This window comes from Mauremys reevesii, linkage group 1, assembly GCF_016161935.1.
Source record: "Mauremys reevesii isolate NIE-2019 linkage group 1, ASM1616193v1, whole genome shotgun sequence".
In the NCBI taxonomy this organism is placed as follows: domain Eukaryota; kingdom Metazoa; phylum Chordata; order Testudines; family Geoemydidae; genus Mauremys; species Mauremys reevesii.
Window position 1 is genome coordinate 232,674,323 of NC_052623.1, and position 24,673 is coordinate 232,698,995.

The 24,673-nt window shown below is 45.4% G+C and overlaps 1 protein-coding gene across 1 annotated transcript in view; it reads right to left on the minus strand.

Moving 5' to 3' along the window:
• Positions 1-2,148: 2,148 nt before the first annotated feature.
• Positions 2,149-24,673, minus strand: part of BORCS5 (BLOC-1 related complex subunit 5) — a 133,487-nt gene continuing 110,962 nt past the window's right edge. Inside the window, exon 4 of the mRNA XM_039520592.1 lies at positions 2,149-3,017. Coding sequence (XP_039376526.1) covers positions 2,787-3,017 — 231 coding nt within the window. The 3' untranslated portion in view covers positions 2,149-2,786. The remainder of the gene's footprint in view (positions 3,018-24,673) is intronic.

Genomic DNA, 24,673 nt, shown 5'->3' on the forward strand with positions numbered 1-24,673 from the left:
GTAAAATGGAGAGAATACTCAAGACACCTGCCTCACTTGTGCTGCAAGGAGCAATAATGGAAAGTACTTAGAAGATGGTAAGTGTTGTGTATGCATGTGTGCACCACACTTAGAGAGACAAAATAGACTGAGGAGCCACAGGATATATTGCCTCTTTGACCTAATACCTTAATACCAGGAGTCCAACTGTCCAGACCTTTATGGGAGAGAAAACATTTACAGTACCTACCTTCTAAAAAAAGACCTAACAAAATGTAAGCTCTGGTATCTTGTGACCTACCCAGTGGTATAAGCCTCCTGCTCCTAGCTCTGCACAGTTGTGGGATATCGATCATTCAACTCGTCATTGGTTTAGGAGTGAATATTGCCCATCCTCGATCTCAAGCCAGTGTAACTTGAGAGAGGAGGTAATACTTGTGTGTCAGGTTGATTTAAGGAAATATGGCAGCTGTCTGAAGCTGCTTGAGGGAATGTCAGACACCCAGGGATGATGGAATAGTGGGCAGAGATCAGGGTTGCGCCAAGGTGCATAAGGGATCTTATTACAGTGCTCCCCAATTTAGCAAATGGATCTCTCCACCACAGAGGCAATGTGTGTTATATGGCTTTTGGCTTGCAAGTGTCTTGACAATCTAGGAAAAAGCCCAGGACCTTGGGGCCTGATTCCCCCTTGCCTTGAACTTTGGGTTGTCATTAGAACTAGTGCAAAGCTGTTGTAAAATGCTACCATTGGTGAGAGGAAGGGGAGAATTCTGATTTGGCAGTGTTTTGCTCACAAGTACACACGGTATAAAGCAGTGGAGAACTGGGTCCGTTAAGCTGCCTTTACTTGCATGTATCCTGCCAATAAATATTTTGCCAAATCTGAATCATTAATTGTTCCTCATTTCAAAGGGACTCTATTCCCACACAATGTTCAGAGGGCTTGAGTCCAACCATTGCTATGTTTCAAATATAAGTCAAAGTGGGCTGCACTCTGCAATATGGATACCAATACAAACCACCTGGCCTTAGGTGATGCAACAAAAGAGAACAATAAGCAGCTTGCTGCCAACAGGCAGCAATTAATATTGATAGGAGCCTGAGTCACTCTTATTCACCAGTGCTTAGACACAAACTTTGGCTGAGTAAATTCTCTACATGTACAATAATGTTTTCAAAGCCCCGTAGGAGGCATTCAAAAAAACCTTTGGGTAAATAACCTAACCATCCACTACATGGGGAGGATGTCACAGGAGGCTCTCAAACAGAACTGCGAATACACTACTAGCATTCAAAGCAGCCAACAGGAAGATCCAGGCCTGCTGCAGCATGCGCCCTGTGGAATGGTGTAGTGACTACCCAAGCCAAGTACAGGTGTGTGTTTCACTCTCAGTGACATTTTGTGATTAAAGTAACAAGCACACGTTTGGGCCTGATTGTAGGTCTTGATTTCTTTTCTCAGGTCGCTACAAGCCAAAAGCAGGGAAGGGTTCCTCCCTTTTGAGTTAACACTAATCATGAAGCAGCTATTCAGATCATTACATATTTATGGCTTACACAGCACCGTTCATCTAGAGATCTCAAAGTACTGTACAAAGGCGAGTAAAGTATCATTACCCCCATTTTAGAGACGGAGAAACCATGGCCCAGAGAGGTGCACTGACCTGCCAAAGGTCACTCAGCAGGCAAGAGCCAGGAATAGAAAGAGCCAGGAATAGAACCCAGCTGTCTATGTCCCAGAGCAGAGCTCTACCCGCACGAGCACACTGCCTCCCTTGCAGAGCTGCATGGTGTTTGCAATAGAGTGAGAACGTCCTGTTGCCTTTGGAGCAGTTTGCGGAGCATAATCCCAAAGGGTGGTGTGGTTTTAGTCATGAAACACTGCACTCACAACTGCTCTCAGAACGAAGGCAGCTGAGCCAACACACCAAGCTCAATGGACACTTCAGCCTCCCTTCAAAGATATAACTACAGTCTTCCAGCTAAAGGCAGCAGCAAACAATCTGACCAGCATGTTAAAGGCTCCCAACACATTTATCTCCTGATGCAAAACCAAAGGATGCCAAGGTTTCGATAGAATTACTCTGAGGTAAATGGGCTGGATTAGCATCACTACGTGGGGGGGCTAGAGCACGGCCTGTATAACAATAATGACACAGACACATGGAACTGGAACAGTGATTCATTTACAGCCCCATAAATTAGTAAGACCATAAAATAGGAGCCTCAAGGAAAGAGATGCTGACTAGAACTGAATGGGAAACTTCTTTGCCATGCAAACCATGTTAATTACAACAACAGGCAGATTTAATAAGCCTGTTCCTGGCTCCACATTTTCATCTATAAAATATACATGTTTCCAGGGCTGGGGAATGTTGTAAATATCTGCCAGCCATCTAATTGTCCACCTCTCCAGTGGCATGGAAAGCACATTACAGGGTTTATTACACCCAATACCTCTTTGAAATTTTTCTAAAAAGATCAGGTGGAAGAATCGCTCCTCTTTGAGACTGAATCTAGTTACAGGAATGAAGCACATGTTTCAATACAGATGGCGGTGCTATGGGGATAAAGGAAGGGTAAATTTTCTTCTCCAAACAATCCGAATAGGGAGCTCCTTTATTCCTGGCTGTACTGTTTCAATTCACAGTTCTGGCAGCTGAGACAGCTCTTCCTCTTAAAGCCTGGCAAAAAGTCAGGCAGCAAAGCGGTCTGTTCCAAGTGACTGCCAATTGGGCGTGCTGGAAGCGTGTCGTTGTGCTGAATGTTTGAATGAGAAGGTGAGGAAAGGGAGTTTGGAGAGACTATAACTTGAGCTCCCTGTCAGGTTTCATGGTGAAGGGTTCCAGCCTCTCGCTTTCAGGCAGCATGCTGTTCAGCTTCTCCATGAGAGGGACCGTCTGGTCAATGCCCATCTGTATGCGGCGGAGGATCGCAGACATCTCGTTGACCTTTTGGATCTGCTCTGCATACTTGGCGTACCTTTTCTGGCGCTCCTGCATGAAGCTATAGAGAGTTTCCACTGAGAGATCCATCTGTTTAAAAACAAAACAGAGAGGGCCACGTTAGGCTGGAGTTTCCAAATGCCTTTCAGTGGGGCATGTGACTCTTACCAGTGATCAAGTGCATTTGTCACTCTGCCAGATCTCCCAGTAGCTATAAAAACAAACTTCTCTAGGAGCTCTCTCTTGCCCATCTATAATATCAGATATAATATGTACCTATCTATCCTGGAAGTGGTATGGATGAGTTAGTGCTGAAATAGCACTTTGCATTTATATTGGTAATTTCATCTTCAAAGTAATTCACAATGCATCACCTGTTCCCAGCTTTCTAATCTACAATTTTAAAACCTATTAAGTGTTCCAGCTGTTAGTCATTTATAACGAATGCATGACAGGATAATTCCTTTTTTTTTTTTAAAAAGGATTTTGAATATTGACAGATCTAGTGTATACATCTCTCTCATTCACAGCAGTTGGGAGTATTTACATTCCAAACCATCTAAGACCCCAAAATACCCAACCCTGCAATGGCTCAGGCATATGATCACACAGTTGCACGCACTTCAGTTTCCTGACTATTCAAACTCTGGTATTTCCAAGCACTTGGGCACAGGTCTTGTCTCTGGCATGCAACATTGGTAAGTGGGAGTCCTCAATCATCACCTGAAGTAGGATAAATATACTGAATTGTGAAAGTACTACATTCAGTCTCCGCAGAAAACTACCTCCTCAGTCACGAATGAAAAAATGCTAGGTGGTGGCTACCCGCTGAAGAGGAGAAAGCGGGCATGATGGCTCAACTTTAGCCCACAGACCTTCTGCTCTCATCGTCCCCAGTTCAAGTTACCATTGTGCCACGTAAATTGGCAACATCACTGCAGTGAGTTTCAGGAATCCTGTCGCACTACTGTAATATGGGGAGGAAGAAAAGCATTTTTGATTGTGGAACTCCTTTCCTGTTTCCTCAACCAGCACTGCTTTCTGTTGTTCTGCTGGTGTGAACAAGCTTGGCCAAGATTGCTCACTTTAACTAATAGTGTTAGATTGAGGGTGTTGACCCCAGTAACTGGCTCAACAGTGATGTACAAACTAGCCAGCTTTGCTGATCATGTCTGCACTGTACATTTTCCCACACAGCACTCACTAAACAACTGAGATCTTGTCCCAGCATGCACTAGGGAAGGATACTCTGGGAACAGACTCTTTAGCTGCTCCAAAGCCCTGCTTGTGAATCGGGGGGCGGGGGCGGGGGGGTGTCTCCAAGACAATAGAGAGGAGGAGTCAGCCAAGGTTTTGTTAAATGACCGTTGAATCCAGTTGATGCAGTCTACACCAGCAATGTCTGGCAAGAGCTCAGGAAGAAAAACAGCAGGGAAGGAATCAAGGCAAAAGTCGTCAGGAAAAAATATTTTGCTAAGGAACTGAAGTTACAAGCAATATTAAAATAATATGTGTCTGTTTAATTGCCAGGCAGATTTAGGAGCATTTTTTCTATCACCTCCACCAGTGCCGGATACTGTATCAATTAACCTTTAATTCTTTCTAGCCTGCTTTCTGTCACTCTCAGGCTGAAATCCTTACTTTCCCCTCCGTTCTTTCCTGTGGATTCCTCCCTCTACCCATTCACACATGGGACAAAATAAAAGCCAGCAGAGCAGGAAACTCCAAATAGTGTGGAAACAATTTAAGCCTGCTTAGGGGTTTCCATTAAAACTCCAGCTTAATACTTTGATGCGAGCTCTGTAAATTGTAGTGTGTAAAAGCAGATCACCACCAGGTCAGCTTGGGATGGAAGTACATTCAATCCAGCCACCCAATGAGAGAGTGCTGCGGTATGGTAGCCAGTTGGAATCCTTTCAGAAGTCAGCATGCCTCATTCAACACAGCAACACGAGGTCCGAAGTAGAAATCGCCCCTGGTTTTAAAGTTACATTCTTCACATGGCCTCAAAACCCCAAGCAACAGGCAAAGCTTATCTTTACCAAAGGTTTGAACATAGTAAACAATCAAATAATCAGAATTATTAGCTTCTATATAGGGCACTTTATTAATAGATCTCTGGGCACTTTGTGAATATAAGTATCATTATCCCCATTTACGGAAGTGGAGGCACAGAAAGTTTACACTTGACCTGCAAAGAAGAAAAAATAATGGGCTTGTGCTACTTAGAATGTACAAACACAGGCTAAAAGAAGAGCCTGTCCCCCACCCCGCAAAAGAAGTGGGTGGGTTCACGTGGTGGTTGTTTTTTTCCACATTAGTAATTCAGGTTTTGTCTACTCTGGAAGACTATGGCAACTGCACAGCTAGTGATCTCACAAGAGGGTGAGATTTGCGCAACTGATTGAGGGGAAATGATCAAACTGTTTAAAAAAATAATGTTTTGTGTTAACATCTGTTTCTGATGCCAGTGCCTATCTGTGTATTTGGGCCTGTCATTGTTACAGGGTGAGCTGCATCTCTGAAGTCAATGGGTGTCTTTTCCTTCTCCTTAATGGGCTTTCAGGTCTTAAGCAACATGCCCAAAGACAAATAAGAAGTCTGCATCAGAGTCCAGAACTAAACACAAACTTCCCAAGTGCCAGACCAGAGAGCAGGCAACACAACAGTCCTTCTTAACTGGGACTTGGGGAAAAGGAAGTATTTATCGGTTAGGGTGCAAGAACTCAAAATACGCATCCTCCAAGACTTCCTCCCTTCCCTCCTCCTGTCCAAAAGAATTCCTCCTGCTAAATCTAGGCTTCCCTGATTTTGCATTTCTAAAGTAAAACAGGTTTTTTTCCCCCACCCTCGCATAAAAACGTAAGTCTTAACAGTATAACATAGAAAAAACAGGTACAAGCCCAATGTTTTTTAAACATGTTCTTTTGCAAGTCAATGGCAGAGTCAGCAATAGAATCTGGGTCTGCTGATTCTAGTCCAGTGCCCTGGTCACTGGGCCAGTAATGTAGAGATAACAGTTCATGCACCTAAGAAGTAAACAGGCAGTGGGTTTACATTCATAAAAACTGGATCTCAGCCAACCGTGGTTGAAAAGCTGCAGAGGACTTTGGAGGTGAGAAACGTCTTTAGACAGGAGATTAACTTTGTTAAGGTTAGGCTCTAGAGAACGTGTTATGATTTTGTTTTATTCTTACTTTCTCTCATTTGAATCGTTGATAACACGTATTCTGATTTTCACTCTAAATATATCTAAGTGCTGTGATGTTAAGCAAGGTGCTGATCCTGAGCTGAATCATTCCATCTGGTGTGTATTGTTCCTTTGGGGCCAGCAGACCTGGTATTACTGTGAGCATTCAGTGGAGACCGGACTGAACACACTATAGGGGAACGTTTCAAAAGGGACTCGGGGGCTGGGGTGCCCCTATTGTTAACCTACAAGGCAAAGTAAGGGCCTGCAGAACTCAAAGGAGAGTGCTTGGGTGGCTAATGGGCTGGGGCTGGAAACTGACACCCAGTTAAGCACAAGCCTCCCTCATGATGAGGCAGGGGCGTAACAAGGTGGCGTTCAGTCCCGGGTCCCCCGAGAGCCATCACAATGGTGGACTCGGCAGGACTGATACACAGTTTGTTGGTTAACTAAAGATCACAATCCCAGCACTTGCAAACCAGATTCTAAGAGCTTCACAAGAGAGAAGATTGGGAATAGACAAAGAAAAGTTTGTTGTTTTCTGTTCATTTCAGGTAAGGGAAAGAGAACAATAGAAAATATAAAACGAGCAAGCAGGATGGATGGATAAAGGATCAGGGTGAGCCAACAAAAGGGCCTGAGAGCAAAGGGGAAAAAACAGCCTGGCATATCCCTCAGCGAAATAGCCATGAAGTTGGAGCTCACCAGGATGAAGCTGATAGCAGAAAAGGAACAAGAGCACCAGAGGCGAGCAGCTGCAGAGAGAGCCAAAGACCAAGAGTCAGAGAGATTAGCCCAAGAAGCTGTACATGAGGGAGCCATGCAGATGGACGAGCAAAAACATGAGGAGAGTGAACACGTACACAGGATGCTGGAGATGCAGATACAACACCCAGTAAGCAGTGCTCTCCAAAGATCACATAGCAGGGGCAAATTGTGATCTCATTACTAGGAAACTTGCTGCACTGAGGAATATTTGACCACCTTGGAAAGGATCTGCAGTGTGCAGAACATCGCTGAGGACCAGAGAATGACCGTTGTGTTCTCCAAGCTGATGGGGAAAGCATTACAAGTGTTTAATGATATGGATGCAAGTGAAGCTACACGAAATGTGATGTTTTTAAACTGTTTCCATTAAAAAGGTTTCAAATTACACCAGAGGCTTATTGCCTCCTATTGAGGAACCTTAAAATTGATAAATTAAGTCAAGGAGAATATGTGCATAAAATGGTGGATTATTTGGAAAAAAAACCCAACAGATTAAAAGTAAAGGGGCAAACACCCGTGACAAACTGGTGGATTTAATAGCTCAAGAGCAGTTCTCTGAGGTTTGCACTGAAGAAGTGTGAACTGCTGTGTGGGAGAAAACTCCTGTATCAGTAGGAGCAGCTGCAGAAACAGCTGACTTATACGTACGAGCAAGGCAATGCAGGGAGCGCAGGCCCCAAGGAGAAGGACAAAGATTTGGAGTAAAAGTGGGTCCCTGGTTTGTCCATAGGAATAAGGAAGGGGGAAGTGAAGTCTGCCCGACCCCAGTACCACTCTCCTCCTAGGACCCCAGCCCAAGAAGATGGTCCAGAAAGTGTTACTCATGTGCTTCCCCTGATCACATGAAAAGGGAGTGTCCTATGAATGGTAGTTCCAAACACTCAACAATCTGTTCAAGTTAATATATCTACCCTGGAGTCAGAAATTTCAGTGGTGGCAGAAGGAACTCGGTTAACTCTGTCAGGTCTGACTTCTCAGAGGTGGACAAAGAGTTCATTAAAATGGCCAAAGTAAATGGCAAAGTCTGTCAAGGCTAACAAAACAGTGGTGCTCAGATCTCCCTAATCAGGAGAGATGCAATTCAGGAAAGCAACATGCTTTCTGGGGAAGAAGTGAATCTGCTATCGTTAGGTCAGGTTAAAATGACAGTGCCTTTAGCATGCATTCTATTGGTATGGGAAGGTTTAAGGGGTAACTTAAAAGTGGGAGTTCTTGAGAATTTACCAGCTGATGTGCTGGTTGGTAATGATATGCTCTTCCTGCCCAAAGCTGTTACTATTTTGACCCATAGTAAAAAGGAATATGTCTCTGAGTTCCCAGAAGTTAACACTGAGGAAGAAAAGGTGGATTCTCTCTCTTGATCAGCAGATGATAGTTTTGTGTCTCGAAGTGTAACCTTTTGCAGGAGGAGGGGGAGCCTTTCCCCTTACCTGTGCCAGACCTCCTTGCAAGCAAAAGCCAAACAACTTTTGATGTTGAACAGGAAGCAGGCCTGGTCTACACTGCGGGGAAGAGGGGGAAATCAATCTAAGTTATGCAACTTCAGCTACGTGAATAACATAGCTGAAGTCGACGTACTTAGATCGACTTACCGTGGTGTCTTCACTATGGTGAGTCGACTGCTGCCGCTCCCCCGTCGACTCCGCCTGCGCCTCTCACGGTGGAGGAGTATGGGAGTCGACGGGAGAGCGCTTGGGGGGGTCGATTTATCGCGGGTAGGGTAGACTTACCCGCAGACTCTCCCTAGAAAGCATAAAAGGAACCATATTCATCAAGCCCCAAATCAAGAAAACGGGGGAAGTTTTTTTGTACAAGAGGGAAGGATGTACAGAAAAGCACCCTTGAGGAAAAATAAAAGGTCCTGCACTCACCTGCAGCGGGAAGCGGAGCGCCACGGCTGGGAGCTGGCGGAGTGGAGCTGGCTGGGGCTGGGCTGCTCCGCTTCCCACTGCAGGTGAGTGCGGGGAGGTTGGGGAAAGGACGCCCCCCGTACTCACCTGCGGCGGGAAGCGGAGTGACGCAGCCCCAGCGCACTCCACTCTGCCACCTCCCAGCCGTGGCGCTCTGCTTCCCGCCGCAGGTGAGTGCGGGGAGGTTGGGGAAAGGACGCCCTCTCCCTCCTCGTATTCACCTGTGGCGGGAAGCAGAGCGCTGCAGCTGGGAGCTAGCGGAGTGGAGCAGGCTGGGGCCCGGCTGCTCCACTTCCACCTGGTGAGTGTGGGGGGATCCCTTCTCCCAAGCCCCCTCCCCCAAGCGACAGGGCTGGGACCGGGGCGAGGGAAGCAGAGCGGGGTGCTCCCGGCCCCCCGCTAATCCCTCGGGCCACTCTGGAACCGTGGGGCCCCCAAAAGTGCCCTCCCACAGCTCCTGCCTCCCAGACCATGGTGGGGAGCCCCTGACTGTGACAGGTTGGATCACAGAAACCCCCCTAGGAGCTGCCACCTGATGTGCCAAGACTACCTCTGCTCCTGCTTTCCCTGCCAGCTCAGGACTCCAGCACCCTGTCTTGCTGAGCCAGACACTCCCGTCTGCTCCAACAGGGTCTGAATTACTTGCCCCAAAGCTGCAGGTTTACCTGAAAACAGCTCACAGAAGTGTGCTTGTCTTTAGCATTCAGATGCCCAACTCCCAATGGGAGTAAAAATGTATGCAGGGTAAACTCAAATTGTTCGTCCTCTATAACACTGATAGAGAGATATGCCCAGTTGTTTGCTCCCCCAGGTATTGATACATACTCTGAGCTAATTAATAAGTAAAAAGTGATTTTATTAAATACAGAAAGTAGAATTTAAGTGGTTCCAAGTAGTAACAGACAGAACAAAGTAAGGCCTGGTCTACACTAGGACTTTAAGTCGAATTTAGCAGCGTTAATTTGAATTAACCGTGCACCCGTCCACACCAGGAAGTCATTTAATTCGACCTAGAGGGCTCTTTAGTTCGAATTTGGTACTCCACCCCGACGAGGGGAGTAGTGCTAAATTCGACATGGCCATGTTGAATTAGGCTAGGTGTGGATGCAAATCGAACTTACTAGCTCCGGGAGCTATCCCACACTGCACCACTCTGTTGACGCTCTGGACAGCAGTCCGAGCTTGGATGCTCTGACCAGCCACAGAGGAAAAGTCCCGGGAAAATTTGAATTCCTTTTCCTGTCTGGACAGTTAGAATCTCATTTCGTGGTTGGACATCGGGGCGAGCTCAGCAGCACCGGCAGCGATGCAGAGCTCTCCAGCAGAGGAGTTCATGTAATCTCTGAATAGAAAGAGGGACCCAGCATAGACTGACTGGGAACTCTTCGATCTGATCGGTGTGTGGGGCGAGGAGTCTGTGCTTTCGGAGCTGCGCTCCAAAACAGGGAATGCGAAGACCTACGAGAAGGTCTCCAAAGCCATGAGAGACAGAGGATACAGGCGGGATGCAACGCAGCGCCACGTGAAAATCAAGGACCCCAGACAAGGCTACCAAAAAATCAAAGCGGCAAACGGACGCTACGGAGCCTGCCACCACTGCCCCACCAGTGACCATGGACTCTGACGATGGGACAGTGTCGACGGCCAGTTCCTCGGCGATGTTCGCCGACGGGGAAGATGAGGAAGCGTTTGTGGAGGACGAGGCAGGCGACAGCGCTTACAACGCTGGTTTCCCCGACAGCCAGGATCTCTTCATCACCGTCACGGAGATCCCCCAACAACCCTCCCCGGCCGTTAACCCGGACCCTGAATCAGGGGAAGGAGCAGTCCGTAAGTGCTTTAACCATGTAAACTTTTATTCTTAATATAACAGGAATCTGAAGTATGTGAAAAGGAGGTCTCTCTATATATGGGGATAGAACAGAAATCCTCCTGGGAGATCTCCACGAAGCTCTCCTGGAGGTAATCGAAAAGCCTCCGCAGGAGGTTCCTGGGGAGAGCTGCCTTATTGGGTGCTCCGTGGTAGCACACTTTTCCGCGCCAGGCTTTCATGAGGTACTCAGGGAGCATTGCCTCCCCGAGCACGGCTGCATAGGGCCCTGGTTTGTGCTGGCTTTCACGCAGCATGCGCTCTCTATCTCCTTCAGTGACCGTCCTCAGGGTGATCTCGCTCGGAGACTCCTGCATCTAATTAGGGGAATTACTGTAATGTTACGCCTGGTCCAAAGTATTTTTCAAAAAACTCCGGACAGACGGCATAGCACAGACTCAGCACGCTGCTGCGTGACGAGCGTAACGGAAAGCCAAAGAATCAAATGGACGCTCATGGAGGGAGGGGGGACTGAGGACGCAAGGTATCCCACAGTTCCTGCTGTCTCCGAAAAGCATTTGCATTCTTGGCTGAGATCCAAATGCTTCTAGGGTAAAACACAGTGTCCGCGGTGGGTCAGGGCATAGCTCGGCAATTTACGCACCCCCCCAGAAGTGAAAGGGAAAACAATCCTCTGTTGACGCTTTTACATGTCACCGTATCTTTACTGAATGCTGAAGATAGACAGGATGCTGCAGCACTGAACACCGACATCCTCACTCCCCCCCCCCGCCATGGGTGGCTGATGGTGCAATATGACTGATATCCATCGTCATCATCAGCCTATTGGCACATGGGGCAGTGCAAAAGGACTGGTAACCATGCCGACTAGCATCCGTGAGGTCGATCAAGGGCGCCTGGCCCTAATTTTTCCTGGTAGATGGTACAGTATGGCTGATAACCATCGTCGTCATAGCAACAGGGGGCTGAGCTTCATCAGCCCCACCCTTCATGTGTAAAGAAAAGATTCAATTGCCCCTGGACTAGCAGCAGGATGCTGGGCTCCTCTCCTCCACACTCCTTAATGTCCTATCTGGACTATCATAGCAACTGGAGGCTGCCTTCCACTCATTTCTCACTAACAAGTCACTGTGTCTTATTCCTGCATTCTTTATTACTTCATCACACAAGTGGGGGGACAATGCTATGGTAGCCCAGGAAGGCTGGGGAAGAATGGAATGAACCGGTGGGGTTGATGCAGGAGCACCCCCTGTGAATAGCATACAGCTCATAATCTATGCAGGATCTGACACAGAGCAGCTGTGCTCTCTGGTTCTCTGATACAGTGGTTCTCTAGTACACTTGCCCATATTCTAGGCAGGACTGATTCTATTTTTAGATACCAAAAAGGAGGGATTGACTCAGCGAGTCATTCCCAATTTTGGCTTTTGCGCCCCTGGCTAAGAGCAGCCAGGGGCACTTATGACAGCAGCAAATGGTGCAGTGCAAAAGGACTGGTAACCATGCCCATCTTATTACCAATTTATGGTATGGTAGATGGTACAGTATGGCTGGTAACCATCTCTGCTGTCATGCAAAAGCAAGAGCATGCTGCTGTGTAGCGCTGCTGGACCGCCTCTGTCAGCGGCATCTAGTACACATACGGTGACAGGCACAAAAGGCAAAACAGGCTCCATGGTTTCCACGCTGTGGCGTCTGCCAAGGCAATCCAGGGAAAACGGGCTTGAAATGATTGTCTGCTGTAGCTTTCCCGGAGGAAGGGATGACTGACGACATTTACCCAGAACCACCCGTGAAAATGGTTTTTGCCCCATCAGGCACTGGGATCTCAACCCAGAATTCACAGAGACAGACTACACTGTGTTCATTGTTCGCAAAAATTTATCTTTGCAAGGAATTCACTCCCTTTTTCCCATCACACAGCTTCGACTGTCTCCAGACCTGCCACAGCATCCCCCTCACAGAGGCTGGCAAAGATTAGGCGGCGAAAGAAAAAGACACGGGACGAGATGTTTGCTGAACTTATGGGGTGCTCCCGAGACGAGGCAGACCAGCAGAGCCAGTGGAGGGAGACCCTCTCTCTGTACCAGCGCTCACACAGCGAACGGGAGGAGAGGTGGCGTGAGGAAGACAAGCAGGCGACTCAAACGCTGCTTGGACTAATGAGGGAGCAAACGGACATGCTCCTGCGCCTTGTGCATGTTCTGCAGGACCTCAGGCAGGAGGACAGAGCTCCCCTGCAGTGTATCTGCAACCGCCCTCCCCCGCCACAAAATCCCATACCCCCCTCACCCAAAATAACCAGAAGGAGGGGCGCCAGAGGCCGCGTAAACTGTCACTGCACCCCAGCAGAGTGCTCAATTACCCAAAAGCTCTCATAGCCTAAATTTTGAGAAGTCCTTTCCTTCCCGCCTCACCCAAGCCCCCGTCCCAGTTTCATCCCCTAACTGTCTAGTTGATAATAAAAAAAACTTTTCTGTTAATTACTGTTTCCGTCATGTTCTTTTAGAGGAGACTGTGTTTGAAGGGGGGGAAGGGGGTTGGTAATTTGACAGGACAATCACCTTTACCAGGGTACAGACATGGGGGCAGGATCAGCAGCACGTCACACACACACTGCAGTCAGTACGCACCCTGGTCGGTATGGGAGGTGGTTTGCAGGCTCTGTGTGGGTGGGGGGGTACGTGACTTTGTAGCGGGGGAAGGGGGTTACAGATCTCATGCAACGGTCCCTGTCCTGGACCACAGAGCCACGCAGCAGAGGAATCTGTATCCGTCCTCCCCCGCCAAAAGGCCACATAGCCCCCGCACACAGAGTCCCAAAAAGGAGGGATGGCAGGCTCCGTTGAAACATCCAGTCCGGCACTGCAGACCGCTCTGGGAGCAGGAGCCTGTCGTTCCTCGAGTTTACAGGCGGTCTTTACATCACTGCACACCCTACCCAGCACAGTCCGTGTCCCAGTTTCAACCCTGTAACGTAAAGTCATCAATAAAGAAACCTTTGTAAAGTTACAGTGGAAGATGTATTTTATTTTTAAACGTGTGTTGGAAGTTGGGGAAGCGGGGTGGGCGGGGTATGTAACTGCAGATGCTAGTCAACAGTCACTTGGTAAAGAAACAGGGGCAGGTTCAGCTTCTCTGTAAAGAAACTGAACAGTCACAGGTCACGCTGCTCACTGCTCGCTGGTACTTGAAGAGTTCCTTGTCGCTGTGCAAGGCGCCTGCACAGAGCTTCACGAGCCAGGGAATTAGCGGGTAGGCTGGGTCCCCGACGATCACTATAGGCATCTGCACATCCCCAAGACTTATTTTGTGGTCCGGGAAGAAACTACCTTCCTGCAGGCGTCTAAACAGACCAGAGTTCCTGAAAACACGCGCGTCATGAACTTTGCCTGGCCACTCGACGTTGATGTTGGTAAAACGTCCCCCATGGTCCACCAGTGCTCGCAGCACCATTGAAAAGTAGCCCTATTTCTCAGCAGCTGACTGTGGAAGAGGTGGACGATAAGGTGCGAGGAGTTGACAACGGCCATAACTGCAGCGGGATCCGTGCTCAAAGTGCTGTGGCGCCCGCGCTGTCACGGAGCAGAAAAGTGCATGAACAGATTGCCCGCAGGCGCTTTCAGGGAGGGAGGGAGGGAGGGAAGGAGGGCGTGATTGACGGTTCAATGATGACAGTTACCCAAAGCCACCCTCGACACATTTTTCCCCCCAGCATGCATTGGGGGGAAATCCCAGAATTCCAATGGGCAGCGGGGAGTGCGGGAACTGTGGGATAGCTTCCCACAGTGCACCGCTTCCAAAGTCGACACTGGCCCCGTTACTGTGGACTCACACAGTCCAACTAGTGTATTTAGTGTGGATACACAACTTCGACTTCATAAGGTCGATTCCACAAATTCGAATTAAGTTGATTCGAAATAGTCTTGTAGTGTAGACGTACCCTAAGTCACCAAGCAAAATAAAATAAAACATGCAAATCTATGTCTAATCAAACTAAATACAGATAATCTCACCCTCAGAGATGCTTCAGTAAGCTTTTTCCTCAGACTGGACACCTTCCAGGCCTGGGCACAATTCTTTCCCCTGGTACAGCTCTTGTTCCAGCTCAGGTGGTAGCTAGGGAATTCTTCATGATGGCTTTCCTCCTTTGTTCTCTTCCACCCCTTCATATATCTTTTGCATAAGGCGGGAATCCTTTGTCTCTCTCTGGGTTTCCACCCCCCCTCACTGGAAAAGCACCAGGTTAAAGATGGATTCCAGTTCATGTGACATGATCACATGTCACTGTAAGACCCCGAGCCTTCATTCCTCCCAGCCTGACTCACAGGCAGGCTTGCTTGCAAACAGAGCCCCAGTCAATTGTCCTGGTTGATGGGAGCCATTAAGATTCCAAACCACCATTAATGGCCTGCACTTTGCATAATTACAATAGGCCCTCAGAGTTATATTTCATATTTCTAGTCCCAGATACAAGAGTGATACATTTATACCAATAGAATGATCACACGCAGTAGATTATAAGCTTTGTAATGATACCTTACAAGAGACCTTTTGCATGAAGCATATTCCAGTTACCATATTTTTATAAACCCATATAGACTGCACAACGTCCACACTGACCGCCCCTGAGACTCTCTGCCCCTTATTGAACCCCTCGGCCCCGGCCTGGCCCGGCACCCTTAACGCACTGCTCAGAGCAGCGTGTCAGAGCTTTACTGCGTTATATGCGAACCCGTGTTATATCAGGCCGTGTTATACCAGGGTAGAGGTGTATGTGGGCAATCAAGCAGTTACGGTCCTAGCTATTTACCAGAAAATTTAGGATCCTGACAGGCCATTCTCTCTTTTGGTATGGCTACATCGAACCACAGGTACCAATGCCAAACTACTACACCTGACATTGCTCTAAGACTATGATGTGGCAATTGTACATATTAAAGGGAGAGAGTATATAGTGGAAGATGTCTTGTCCAGGCAAGAGAGTTATGGCCAGACAACTATGGATCAGCCAGTGGCTAACCCCACTACATCAACATAAGGGGGGAGGTGTGACCCAAGAATCCCTTAATGCCAACTGGTAAGCGGACTACAGGAACGTCTTGACATTGGTATGTCCACTCTGGTTCACCAAAAAATGTCAAGTGAGGTCTTAAATGAAAGCCAGGGTCACACTGGTCATCAATATCATTGTGAAATGTATTTAAGGAATTATGTGTATGTACTGAGAACATGTCCTTAGATTTTGTATCAAGACATGAGTCACCAGCGGAGGTGAAGAAACGGGTTTTCTGCCAGATAAGAGATGTTTATTCACCTTTCCCTGTCATATGTAAATTAAGCACTGTAAGCCGGCATTGTTATCGAAGAGATGTGAAATCAACAGGGTAACAGCATACAAGAACAAGAAGCCACGTGGGCTCACACAGTCTCAGAGTACACACAAGGAACTTTGAGGCTATAACTAGAAAGCAAAGCAAACACCACAGGTGGGAAATAAACACACTGCCCGTTTACATTAATGAAAATGGGATCCCAGCCAACCTTGGCTGAAATGCTGCAGAGGACTTTGGGGATGAGAGAAACTTCTTTAGACAGGAGGTAAGCCTGCTAGTTAAGTTTAAGCTCTAGAAAGTGTGTCATGATTTTGTTTTATGTAACCATTTGTTTCCAATATTCTTGTTCTCTATCACTTGAATCTGTGAGAATAAATGTATTCTGGTTTTCACTATAAATATATATAAATGCTGTGATATTAAGCAAGGTGTTGATCCTGAGATGAATCATACGAGCTTGTGCCTACATGTGCCTTTGGGGGATGGCAGACCTGGTATTTCTGGGAATGTTCAGTGGAGAAAGGGCTGACCACTATAGGGGAATGCTTCAAAGGGCCTCTGCAACTGGGGAGCATCTATTGTTAACTTGCAAGGGAAAACAAGGACTGGCAGCGCCCAGAGGAAAGTGCTTGAGTGGCCAACAGGCTGACACCCTCCTGATGGAGGCAGTGGTTACAAGATGACTCTCAGCCTTGGATACCCTAACAACCATCACACAATTCATGGCATTTTGGGACATTCTGCACACACTGAATAGTTGCATTTCATCCCACAATTATTTCTGACCCATGCTGCTGACCAGAATGAGGATGTTAACTTAGTCAAAGGAAGATTCAGATCAGCACTGGACACTACCTTCTCCTTTTCAAGACAGTGCAAGAAATAGTATAATAAAAATGAATGATTCCTAGTCCTGAGCCAGTGGGATTTTATAGCACTTTTACATGAATACACCTTGAGCAATGGGAGGTTGAGGTCACAGCTTCTAAATTTGATCTCAATTTTGTCCTCACTTGTGCCACTCACATTTTTTTCATAGTTTCAAGATTTAATATGAGAAGAGACAATATAATGAAAGTTTCATGACTCTTGAGCTTTGAGGCAAATTTTTAAAGCAGCGTTTGCCACGTTGACAGTGGTAGAAAAACATATTCCACAAAAAAATGCTTTGTCATTTCCAACCCCTCTTGAAATTTCCCTGGTGGCACAAAGATTTTTTTCTTTTAAGTAATAACCTTGCAGATCCCAATGACATGGCCCAAAATTTTGGTTTTTGCAGGTTTCTCTTGTCCCCATTGCCTTCTCTGCAGGCTTTCAACCTCTATCCCTGCTGTGGCTCAGAGAACACTGCAATTAGAAGCATATCTTTATTCTGCAAAACTCACTTATTAGAACAATGCCCTTTAACATAAACGGCCTCCACTGTGCACTGTCAGGTGCCTGGCTATGACTGAATGAGTTTCTTCTTGCAGCTGCACATAAATCACATCTGAAAATGACAGATAGGAACATGACTGCACGGAATATTAGTCATGATGAGCTGGTGTGGAAATTCTTTTAAATAAATACACTCCAAGCTGAAGACAGACCTTCTCTCTGTCAGAAGCTAGAGAAGACGTGTTTGGCGAATTACATTTCTGATAATGTTATGCAAGGTTAACACAACATCATGATGATTTCTTGATGGTGGAATATCTCCTTTCTCCCTATCTTATATGCTTGAAAATGAAAAACATACAGGGTGAGTAACCTGGTCAGTGCATAACACAACACACAAGAGATCCAGGAAGCCTGAACCCTGCTGTGCAAAAGCAATTGTGGATAGTTTTTTTTCTGGAGTGTTACCAGGCCAACATTTGCAAAACAGATGATTTCAGGTTTTGTTTATCACTTCCAAGACCAAAACCCACCTCAACCCCCTCCTTTTCCATTTATATAACCTATCTTCCCTGCAAACAATGCCAAGGACTCATTCAATCCATGCTCTGTAGAGATGTAATCTGAGCTAGGGGGAAAAGAAGCATTAATTCTAATTGGATGTAAAAGTCCTACTAGGATTTGAAAAAGTACACTGGAACCTGTACTACACACAAAGGGCCAAATTCCATGCCCCAAAAACTCCAGTTATTTCAGTGGCGTTTCTCTACGTTCATCTACATGATCCTTCATCATTATAGTGTCTGAGCTGCAGAGTGTCTTAGCTAAGGTTTAGCCAGGACTGCAGAGTCTGTTAGCCAAGGTCATTCATATTTTTGGATGTAGGTTGTGCATATATTTTACTTAAAGCAACACCAGAGCGGTTTTTTTAAATTAACTTCTGTAATTTTTAATGTGAACTTTTTCTCTAGGTTGCCATGTACAGAGTGCATTTCTGGGCCTTCCACAAATCCTGACTATAACAATCTATCTTTTTCTCATGACCTCTATTCAGCACTTCCATATTTCTAACCAACTAGCATCCCCTTAACAAAACAGACTCAAAGTAAGATGTGACAGATCTCTCACATCACTAAATGATGCTATGAAGCCTCCTGAAAACAAAATTATGTGTTGTACATCTTAAATACATCTAATGTTAGAGAGTCCTGTTCTCAGTGTTGTATTGTGTCACTAAAAACACACCCAAGTTCTTGAAGGCCTCACAGAAATGTGTGTTGTGGACAACCACTGTCCACTGTCACTGCACATGTGCTAGCTCTATTCTTCTTCTTGCCTTTTATTATGGTGATTAAGAGTGAAGTTGCAAGTTAAGAACAACTGGAAGGCCAAACGTTTACTTAGTGTCCCTTTATCTGGATCTGTTGAGTGATGGGTTAGCGCTGTATTAAGGGAAGTTTAACTCAGTGCTGACTCAAACACATTTATAAAGTCAAAATTGTAAGAATCGACCAAAATAAATTTCACTGTAACTGCACTTAGCTCAGATCTAGACTGGAACACCACAAAATATCACTTGGTATTAATTACTTCATTCCCTATTTCCCCACCTCTCCTCCCCAGGTATTTACAGTCCTTTCGGGGTCTTCCATTTTTCTTCCTACCATCTATAAAACCCCACATTCAAATAAAAAAGGCAAAGCATTTAAACCTAGTAAAATTCAGTGCTTTCTTATGTATCATAAGATTAATCTGTGCAACTCATGCTACAGGGACATTACTATACTAGAAGCCTTAGTAACAATCTACACAGGGTAGAACTGGCTGTCAGTGCAAGTGCCAGACAGTTTACAGGATAATAACCAACCTCAAAGTTATTAGTTTGATTGTTATCATGAGATTTGTGAAATCTGAATCATCATTAGGTTCCTGACTTCCTAGTCTGAGCTGCAGATTGTCCCTTTTTAGATTTTAAACCTCTTCAGGAAGTATTAAATTACACTATTTTAACAGTTATGGGTGATTACTTACTGTAGGAAAGAACAAGCTTTTCTGTCTTCAGCAAAATTACAGGAGTTAACAAAACTTGCTACCACGAACAGTTCAAACAGTATGTTCTTACCCAATTCTATGAGGTATTTACCTGCTGCTATTTTTTGCCACAAGATTACTACATTTGGTACACAAAAACATCATAAAATTAGTCCTTTGACTTATGCAATTTATCAGTCAATTGTCTCCCTGTCACTGGATTTTGTTCAATTGATTCAGATTTCAGAAAAAAAGGTATTGCAATTCTTAATATTGCAGATTTTTCCAAATTAGCAGAAAAATTCCCTAGTTGACCCCAAATAATAAACCATTCAGTCAGTACTTTTACAAAATATTTGGCATGGACTTAAAAACGGGTATCTGTGAGACAAGTCTTTTCCAGATGCATTAACATGGGCTGCCCCTAAAATCCATTCAAACCAAAGCTCGTCATGGAATGTGACTGCTCACTTGTTAAATGAGATGTCACACTAGACTACATGACACTGGGGCCCTGGGATCTGCTCGGAAAAATTAAAGTAGTAGTATTTTTTATCTATAAAAGGTCTAAATACCTTGGGACTCACCTATCTGAGAGAATCACATTAAAGTGTAATACAGAATCTGGTCCAAGAGGTACATATAGATGAACCTCTCAGTAATAGCAACCATGATGTAATTATATTATATTAATTATATTTAATTAATGTAATTATATTTAACATCCTTGTAAGGGGGAAATGTTAGTTAATGTAATGTTGATTTTTTAAAAACACTCCAGAGGTGATCCTGGCAATTACAGCCCAGTAAGCCTAACTTCAGTATCAAGCAAATTGGTCAAAACTATAGTAAAGAACAGAATTAGAAACATAAACGAATACAGTATTCGTCTTCTTGGGGAAGAGTCAACATGGCATTTGTAAATGGAAATCATGCCTCGCCAATCTATTAGAATTCTTTCAGGGTGTCAGCAAGCATGTGGACAAGGGTGATCCAGTAGATATAGTGTACTTGGACTTTCAGAAAGCCTTTGACAAGGTCCCATACCAACAGGTCTTAAGCAAAGTAAGCAGTCATAGGATAAGAGGGAAGGTCTTCTCATGGATCAGTAACTAGTTAAAAGATAGGAGACAAAAGGTAGGAATAAATGGTCAGTTCTTACAAGGGAAAGTGGTAAATAGTGGGGTCTCCCAATGGTCTGTACTGGGATCTGTGCTGTTCAACATATTCGTAAATGATCTCGAAAAGGGAGTAAACAGTGAGGTGCTAAATAAAGTCTGCAGATAATGCGAAATTACTCAAGATAGTTAAGTGCAAAGCAGACTGTGAAGTTACAAACGGTTCTCACAAAACTGGGTCATTGGGCAACAAAATGGCAGATAAACTTCCATGTTGATAAATGCAAAGTATTGCACATTGGAAAACAATCCCAACTATACACACAAAATGATGAGGTCTAAATTAGCTGTTAATCAAGAAAACATCTGCTTAATGTTCAGTGGCAGTCAAAAAAACTAACAGAATGTTAGGAACCATTAGGAAAGGGATAGATAAGACGACAGAAAATATCATAATGCCACTATATAAATTACTCCTGGGAGGATTCTGCATAACTGCGTACCTACAGAAAATGCTCCTCCCCCGCCCCCCAGGGAAGCAAAGGGAAGTCGCGCAGGGGAGGGGAAGGCGGTGGGCAATCATGGGCGCAGTTTTGGGGGGGGGATTGCCCCCCTCAAAACAGGCAAGGCATGGGGGGGGGCACACAGGGTTACATGCCACTTCACCCCACATTCTGCAAGTGCAGAGCTGCCCAGCTGAAGGAGGCTGTGTCTGGGCTCCGCTGACTCTGCAGCTGAACACCGCCTCCTGGGTCCTAGTGCCAGTTGTTCTCCCCTTCTGTGTGCTGGGAGCCTTCCTGTTCTCTATTCTGTGCAACAGTGAATGCCCGCGGTGGGGCTGGGTAAAGTGGAGTGGGGGAAATGACGGAAGAGGAGGTGAGGGGAAGAGGCAGTGGGGAAGGAAGAGGGAGTGGAATAGGGCAGGGGGAGGGGAATGAGGAGGGGAAGGGGATGGAGAAGAAAAGGGGAGAGGGGCATCGCGGGGAGAAGCAGCAGCCCGGCATGCTGCATCCCCTCTGCAGCAGCTGGGGCTCCCCTGTTAAGCAACCCATTGTACCCCCACCTGGACCCCTCTGACAAGCCCCTCACACCCAGAGCCCCATCCCACTGATCCCCAACCAGCTGCACTCTGACCCCCATCCCATCAAGCCCCACACTCCCAGCAGCCAGACCCCCCGCCCCGCCAAGCCCCATCTCCCCATACCCAGCTCTCCCTTCCTGAGCCCCCATCACCTTCACCTGGATCCCCTGCAGTCCCACTGCCCCTTCACCCAGAACCCTCCAACAAGTCTCTGTGCGTCCAGTTCTGCCACTGAGCCGCCCGCACCCAAACTGCCCCACACAGAAACCTCTCACCCACACCTAGATCCCCCCCACACTAAGCCCCTCCACACTTGGATCCTCCTGGGCTGAGCCTGCCCACCCCACACCTTGTGCACCTGGAGCAGAGCCCGGGGTGTTTCTGGGGCAAGCTCAGCCCTTGCACTATGTCAGGGTCCAGTGCAGCCTCACTGCCAAGTCCCTATACTGGGGGAAGTGGGGGCTTCAGGGTTATCTCCCACCTCAATGCAGCCAGTGGCCTGTGCTCCCCACTGCCATGCTGGAGACACATGTATTTATTGACAAATAAAATTTGCAGAATTTTAAAATATTGTGCACATAATTTTTAATTTTTTTTGGTGCAGAATTCCCTCAGGAGTAAATTAAATCCACAGTTCAGCTACCCCTTGAATACTGCATATAGTTCTGGTTGCTCCATCTCAGAAAAGATATATTAGGCTTGGAAAAGGTAAAGAAAAGAACAAAAATGATTAGGAGTATGGAACTCCTTCCATATGAGGAGAAATTTAAAAGACTTGGACTGTTCAGTATAGAAAGAGACAATTAAAAGGGATATTTTAGAGACCCCTTCTTTGCATGGTATCATAATCCTCTGTTTGTGGCCACAGAATAGCTTGTTGTGGGAATAGATTAGGATGCCCCAGCTTTCCACGAGGCCTTCCTGAAGTCAAAAGAAGTTTCTGCCATAGTGGAAGTGCAGCCTCATAGGAAAAAACTGCTGGAGTACTTAAGCCCTGGAGTGGAGGGAGGATGGACATAAAATCTTAAAAGGCTAATCTTCTGGAAATGAAGGTGGGTGAGCTTTTTGTTCGTTTGTTTTCCCCAAGAGGACTTTACCTCAGAATGGAAAAAGGAGGGGCTGGACAAAGTGACTAATTCAGAGGTTCCATCACTCAAACTTGATACCCAGTAATTTGAACAACTTGTTTCTCGTTCTCCTCCTACCTCTTAGTTTGTAGGAAACATGTTAATTCTGTTCTCAAAAGGGGTAAGGAGCAGAGATGGAGAGCTTGTTCACTTGAGCTATGTGACATTCTTGCACTCCCCTCTTGTCTGTTCCTGACTTGCAGTACATCTAACCCTTTCTAAGAGTGGCAAAGCTTAGCATCTCCATTTGAAAAGTTATAGTAGACTTTCCTAGGCCTTATGGAAAGGAAAAGGAACATCTGTTGGCTCCAGGGGGGTGAGACTCTGAATAATAATAATTGAACCTGCAGCCTGTAAACTTAATGATGTTCATTTTCACAGGGTATTTTACATAAACACCTTTTCACTTTAAAACGCAAACGATGATCTTCATGAGAAATGTCTCAGTAATGGTCTTGGTTCTCTTTTAAAATCAAAGCTTCAAAGATTCTTGTACAGATAGAAGAACAACTTGCAAAAAAATCTGCTTGGTTGAAATAATAAATACTTAGCACTTGGACAGTGTTTATCTTGAAATGAATCCTCACAGAATCTCTTTGAAATATTATTTACTCCATTTTAAAGATCAGGAAACTGAGGCCTCATGGTCTGATTTTCTAAGGTGCGGTGAATCAACTTTAATAGCTACTAGGGTTGCAACTCCGAAAATCAGACCATTAGTAACTCCCACAAGGCTAGATGGAGAGAGAGAGAGAGAGAGAGAGAGAGAGCCAGTAACAGAGTTGGAAATATCTCCGGACTAACTCTCTACTATAGACAGGAATGTAAAAGAAGACAATTAAGCTCTTTTTTCCTAGTGTGTGTATATAGGCACTAAAAAGGTGTGTTTTTATCACTGAATAGCTAACACACTGGAAAATCCTAGTGTAGACAGGACAAGTTGTCATTTTGCCTCAGTTTAGCAGGTCAAGGTAAAATACAGATTTCTGCCTGAAACCTCTGTACACCAAAAACCTCTGTACACAAGAGTAACTTCACCCACCATAGAAATGCAGCTCTCTCTGGGGAGGAATGGAGGGTCACCTACACTTATTAAATAAAGGTTAACTATAACTTGTCCTGTGTACACTAAGATTTTACAATTTGCTAACTATTCTGTCTTAAAAATATACTTTTCCCCCTAGTGTAGACATTACAAAGAAACCTACTTTATTCCCATATTGTCAGTACTCAAGCTTCTGCAAACCAGCTTCCAGTCTGTTTGAACAGCATGGCCACAGAAATCAACTGTGTAATAATTAATCCAACAAGCTGCCAGTTTTCATCCTACACAATATTGCAATCCACTAAAGGGCAGATATACCACCCAGACAAACCTACACAAGTCATTTTGATGGAAACCTGACAGGTGATATCAAGTGCCACAACACAGAATTAAAGTTCCACAATCTGACACACAAAAATCTAAGTTGTTCTTTCTGTAGTTTTTCAGTCAGAAAAAAAAGAAAGAAAGATGTTTTAATTGCAGTTTGGCAGTCATGTAACAAGCAATGGTGAATGCAAGCAATATTGTGACAGATGGTGATTCAGATGTCAATAATTCATGTGTGACACAGAGTGAAAAATAATTTTAACAGGGAATTAATTTAAAGGAGTCAGGGCTCAAATTTCTAGATTAGGAAAAAACTGTCCTGGTTTTAAAACATGATAGCTAACAGTCTTTTAAACAGGGCATTGAACTTAGAGTAGTCAAGGCAAGTTGAGTTTGGAAACCATGTTAAGATGTTTGTATTCAAGGACTGTTTGTTGTGCAAAGTATTGTTTAAAATCACATTGCTTAAATTATCTTAGGTCATTTTTTAAATGTTAGCTATTTCCCTAGGCCTTGTCTACAAACAGAAGCTGCACGGGTTGAAGTTGTATTGGTTTAATCAGTTTAAGAGGTTGAACCAAATTAAGCCAGGTTTAAGCCAAAGT